The sequence below is a fragment of the Vigna radiata genome, chromosome 8, assembly GCF_000741045.1.
Source record: "Vigna radiata var. radiata cultivar VC1973A chromosome 8, Vradiata_ver6, whole genome shotgun sequence".
NCBI classification, from domain to species: Eukaryota; Viridiplantae; Streptophyta; class Magnoliopsida; order Fabales; family Fabaceae; genus Vigna; species Vigna radiata.
In genome coordinates this window covers 25108876-25114721 of record NC_028358.1, presented here as the reverse complement: position 1 = coordinate 25114721, position 5846 = coordinate 25108876, and the positions used below count along the sequence as shown (strand labels likewise).

General features: G+C 33.9%; 1 protein-coding gene across 1 annotated transcript; it reads left to right on the top strand.

The window, feature by feature from the left end:
- Nucleotides 1-1051: 1051 nt before the first annotated feature.
- LOC106770412 lies at nucleotides 1052-5000 on the top strand. Its single transcript, XM_014656223.1, has 5 exons — nucleotides 1052-1300; nucleotides 1376-1447; nucleotides 1643-1746; nucleotides 4539-4608; nucleotides 4905-5000. The coding sequence occupies exons 1-5, from the start codon at nucleotides 1052-1054 to the stop codon at nucleotides 4998-5000; spliced, it is 591 nt and encodes a 196-aa protein (XP_014511709.1).
- Nucleotides 5001-5846: the final 846 nt, after the last annotated feature.

Below are 5846 nucleotides of genomic sequence, written 5' to 3'. Positions count from 1 at the left end.
AGGATCATCCTTCGTGAAGTATTCGGAGGAGGTGTTTCATCCTTCGTGAAGTATTCGAAGGAGGTGTTTCATCCTTCGTGAAGTATTCGGAGGAGGTGTCTCATCCTTTGTTAAGATTCAAAGGAGGTGCAGGTTCATCTCTTATGGTATCAAGAGAGGTGGTTTCTAAACTCTTACAAATTGTTTCTTTGTGATTGTAATTTGTAATTGTTTTGTGCTTAGTGAACTGTTTATCTCGGTTTGAGATAAGCGACTGGACGTAGGATTGGTAAGATCCGAACCAATATAAAATTCATTTGTGCAAATTTCTCTCAACCTTACTCTTTTATTTATGTTTATTATTTGCGTAGTAAGTTAAATTGAGTAGAAATTAACAGGCACGCGTTGGTATTAAAAATCCTCTTGGTTTATTATTCCACGCTAACAATTCCGCTGCAGTCGATTCTAACAGAAAAAAGTCGGTTGCTCACAAGTGACCCTTTTAAAGGATACAAGTATAGACAACTTATTGGGCATGTATGTCGATATGCATTAGATCTCATTGCCGAGTAATTGGAAAGAGTGCAACAGATAGGATTGGACTCAACAAAGTGTGGATGCGTATTGGGACGTACATTTGGTGTCCCCTATGCATGTGAATTAGCACGGTATGATCCTGGGATGATCCTTGTGAGTGAATTTCATATCATGTGGCAAAGATTGCATTTCTCAAATTTTGAATTAAATGAAATCGAGCCCCATCTATCCATTAAAGATGTGTTGAAAGAAATAAAAGAATGATTCAATGAGGCTGACATTGGAGGTAAAGTCACCATTAAGCAGAAATTACTTGGCATTACTTGTCCTACATTGACATCAATGGTCCCTCCATTAGATAAAGTCAAGACAAAGGGTGCAAAAAAAAAGAAAAGTTCAACGAACAGAAAGGTCTTCTACGCAGGATCCATCATATTTTGAGTATGTCGATGCCTTTCATTCAACCATGGAATCTTCATCTGTGAAAAGTAAATTACAATCAAAGCTAAATGTAGTGAAGGAAAAAAAAGTTACAATGATAGACCAGTTTGATTCTATTACTCACCCCTTCATTGTGGACGTTGTTGATGTTGTGGCTAATGGTCACTGTGGATATAGATGCATTGCTGCGTTGTTGGGACTCGGAGAAGATTCATGGCCCGTTATTAGAAATGATTTGTACAAAGAACTCGGTAATTGGCGTGATGAATACGGAAGACTAGTAGGAGGCACTGATGTAGTAGACAAACTAAAACAATCTTTGTTGGTGGAGCCACAGTCGACGGTAAGTGTGTATCCTTTTTTATGTATTTTATTTATTATATTTATTTTATCTAACAACTTGTTTTATTCATAACAGGGTAACATGAACAAGTGGATGACATTACCAGACATTGGTTATGCAATTGCTAACCGCTATAATGTCATTTTAGTGTGTATGTCATCCTCTCAAAATTATACTATCTTCCCCCTACGTTCCACACCACCTTCTGATATTACTCAACATCGCTTAATTTGTATAGGACATGTTCATGGATGTCATTTCGTGTAGATAATTTTATTAATTTGTGATTTCATTTGAAAATTACTTATGACTCCATTAACTATTGTAATTTGTATAATGCAGGTTAAGCTACAGGAAGGTTGTCCTTTGCCCATGGTGACTATCATCTCCTCAACCCACTGTTATCCTCAGGCACGAGCGTGGTCATCTATGTATACTAGTAGGATGTAAGCATTTGCACAGTTGATAATTGTAAGGAAATCTTATGTTGACTTAGGTGATTCGTGATATTTATAAATTTGAAATATTGTTGTTAAATTATTATTTTTGTTTTAATTGGTTAAACAAGATATAGACCATTTTAAATATTTTAAAATATATAGACCAATTAAAAATATATAGACCATTTTAAATATTTTTTATGGCGTTGGTTAAAAAATAGTGTAATCGCATCTATCAGGTAGATTTGCATCATTAGCTGCTGGTATGGTTACTTGTTACATCTCCATTTGAACCTCTATCAGTGACATACGCATAAAAAGATGCTTAAAGTATTGTTTTTTTAATTGAGTCGCCTTCTTTTCTTTGCTAGTAATAGCAATTGGTTTTTCTACAAATACAGTAAGTTGAAGATTAATAACAATGAGGTTAATTCATTCTAATAAAAGAAATTAAACCTTTTAATAGTTGATTCTTCCAACCTTTACTTTATTTTGTAATACATACACTTTGTCAATTTTTTTATCGATTCAAATGAATTGGATATCATAAAAATAGGTTACTGTTATATTTTGGTACAGGCATGGGGAGAAGAGACTGAAAATAAATTATATTTGAATGAAAAAGGGTTACTGTTATATCTTACATTTAGAGAAGTAGTTCTTATTCTTATGTTTTATTAAAATTTGGTTTCTATCTTTAAAATAAGGAAAATGATATATGAACAACACTTTTGAACAACATTTAGACACACTACAGGTGTTTAGATTTCATTCGTCCACGTGGCAAAGAGAGAGAAAGGTATAGATTTTTGAAAATAAACTGAGATGTTGACGTGTGGCAGAGAGAGAAAGTGATAGCTTTTGAAATTTGAATATGAAATTCACATTTTCCTTCTCAGACTTTCCACTTTCCAGAGAGCGTTAGCCCCATCTAACGTTTCGAGAGTGCTCGCGAACGTCTTCAGGTAGTCATCGTCTGACAGTCACCATCGCCGGAGAGTCACCGTTCATCGGAAGAGGTGTCATCCGTCCACCCACCCGTCGCAGTCGCACATCATTGTCGGTGTAAAAAAGGCAAACCCTAGACGTCGTTCGTTCGCCGTCGTGTTGTCTCCTCCCAGCCCACCGTGCCGCCGTCGTTGGAGGACGAAATATTGACATTTTCTTCAGTCCTCCCAACCACCGAGTACCGTCGGAGTGTCGTCGGAGTGTCGTCGGAGCTCCGCCGCAGTACCTTGATAAAAAGGTATTTTCTTAATTTTTTTCCTCAGGTACATGATGAATAAATGTGTCTTCCGATTTATGATTTATATTTCCCTTTCTCATAAACAACAATGTCATATTTGAAAAATAAATCTCTTGTAACGCTGAAAAACTGTAGTTTCCCTTTTTTAAAACAATCACTTCAACCGTTTTTCAACTAAGATAAGATACAGACAAATAAAAAATGACAAATTTTCAAATTTCATTCGATTGATTAAAAACTGAAATACATGCATCCTTTATTTTCCCCTTCTGTTCTTTGTGAAACTCCAAGTAGCACTACTAGCATGATACATCTCTGTAAATGTTGGAAGATGTTTTGTTTGAAGAAACTGAAATATGCTCTTTTACTGGGACGATGGTGTTTAAAGAAGAAGAAATGAATACATGTAATTTTTTTTCTTTGGTCTTTTTATGTTATTATGTTGCATTTCTTTTTTGTTGGTCTGCTTTATTTGACTGGTTTCCTTGTAAAATAAAAGAAGGTGTGACTTTTTAGGTGCAAAACATAGATGATTGCCAAAAGCTTCTGACTCCACATTAACTCGTTAATAATATATGGTTTGAAATGGGACTTATAGCTTGTCAGAGGAGGGTGGGGGGTCTTGGATTCAATGGATTGCATTTTTCTCTCTACGCATTTTTCTCCAAATAAATAAGTGACACTATATATGGTTATAGGAAGTAAAGATTGGTTGTTTCTGTGATAGAGAAATTTGATTGTTATATTTAATGTGTCTTTAGAAAGTGAAAAACTTTACACTAAGTAAGAGATTACAAGTTAACAATATAGTTGCAGAGGTTACCTAATGGCTTGAGAGTCCAATGCTTACAAAGATAAAGTAACACTCCACAAGCTGCATATAAATTAAATGGTTGATGTGCTCCAATCATGTTATATATAATCACATTTGAGGCCTTTAAATGACTTTGTAAAAATATCAATTAGTTTTCGGTTAGAATTGATATAATTGTAATATAATTAGAGGGAATTTTCTATTTGTTGAAATGACAATCAACTTCAATATTTTCGGTCCTCATAAAAAACTGGGTTGCTAATGGATTGAGTGAAGTGACCAACACATCATTTTATAAGTTTCGCTTATTTTTGCCTGACTTTTGGGTCAAGTCTCAGGACTCAACAAAGTTATCTTCTTATGATAGATTTTTAAATGTCTTCTGCAATGTTGGCTTGTGAAGCCATTACCATTGACATGTTTTGCAGTCACCACGGCTCACCAATAAAAATTTCCTTGCCATTGCTATTATATTGTAGCTAGTGGAATTTTTGTCATGGTGATATTACAGTCACTTTTTAACAACACCGCTAATAGGTGCTAATAAATAGAAGGAAGGTTGAGAGAGAGGTGTACCCTGTTAATGTCTCCTCAACTGTATGTATTTAAAACAAGGTCGATATTCTTTACACTCTGACCAACTGTGTATCTTGAAAGAGTAGGTAAGGGATTAATGGAAGTTCCTTTATCACACTTGTTTATAAACTGCAATTTCAAATAATTGTTTTTTGCTTGTAGGCAAAAGTTTTCAAAGAAGTATGGTGTTATACAATTTGATCCCTTAGTCCTAGTTGGGCTTGAACAATGTGTAAGTTGAGACACTGTCTTCTTTTTCTTAAGCACTATTATGTCATAGATGAAGTTATTCAGTTTATAGGATAACTACTGAAGTGATAGCTTCATGATTGTAAAGTAAATCCACCATTATCTTATATATTTGATATTCTTGTAAGTGACAACAATTTTTTAATGTCATTCCCCTCTTCCCAAAAGAGCTAGCATTTGGATGCAGGTGAAGATAGATGCTCACTCCTTTGCTTTTATGAATCTGTATAATCGTCTTTTTCTATCTTAAATTTAAATGTGGACTATGTTGTTTTCCAGGCAGAAAATGTTTCGTTGCTTTTTGGAAATTTGTTGAATTGTTCCGAAGACAACAAACCGTCGTTGGAGATACAACACTTGGAAACTCCAAGCTAACCAAACTTGTAAGTTGATAATGTAGTTAATATAATATTTTATTGTATCATTCCTGTGTTAAATATTAGTACCTTGTTCGTTTTTTTTTGTTGTAGATTTGATTGTGGAATAATTGTTTTAAAAATTATGGAGTTGTGGGATGGAATTGAGAAATACGATGGAAACACAATGCTCACTTATACATATGTAAGTTGAAAATTTTTCATCTTTTGGACCTTTGATCTAAATGTTGCATTTTATTCAAATGTTGTGCCTTTTTCTTTTTGCAGGATGAACTCCAACATTTTAGGGAGTTATATGTTTGTCAATGGATTTTGGATGATGCGAATGTGTAAAGGAAGCAAGTGTTGCAACATTTAGTCATTTTGTAATTATTTTGGAAAAATAGTGATTTGGTGTTTGTTTAGAACTTTTAGAATATATATTCATGCTGAATATGTAATTTTTTTTCCTATAAATGTTGAAGGAGAAGTACTTGTTACTTTTATTGGTAATGAAATTTGATGATTAAAATTATCCATGTTTTAAATCTTTGCACTACAGTCGACACAAAATTTGGATGTCAAGATTCATGAAATTTTAGTAGAAAGAAATATGAAACTTAATACGTTTAATTGGTAATGTTGTAAATTATTGTATTGACATGACTTTGTAATGAAAAAAATAGGTTGAAAAACGAATTAGGCATTCCTAAATTAACATTATTTTCATAGTCAACCTCTCTATACAAAATCCTCACCTAAAGTACCCACATATGTAGTCTGTGGTACCGCTTATTTTCCAGCACCAAGGATTGTAAATATGGATCTTAAGCCACGTGCTTCATCATAGATTGTTCGAAAATAG

Coding starts and splice junctions, on each gene's coding strand:
- LOC106770412 (XM_014656223.1), top strand. CDS start 1,052: ATGATAGACCAGTTTGATTCTATTACTCACCCCTTCATTGTGGACGTT. Junction 1,301..1,375: donor TGGTGGAGCCACAGTCGACG/GTAAGTGTGTAT, acceptor TATTCATAACAG/GGTAACATGAACAAGTGGAT. Junction 4,609..4,904: donor TAGTTGGGCTTGAACAATGT/GTAAGTTGAGAC, acceptor GTTGTTTTCCAG/GCAGAAAATGTTTCGTTGCT.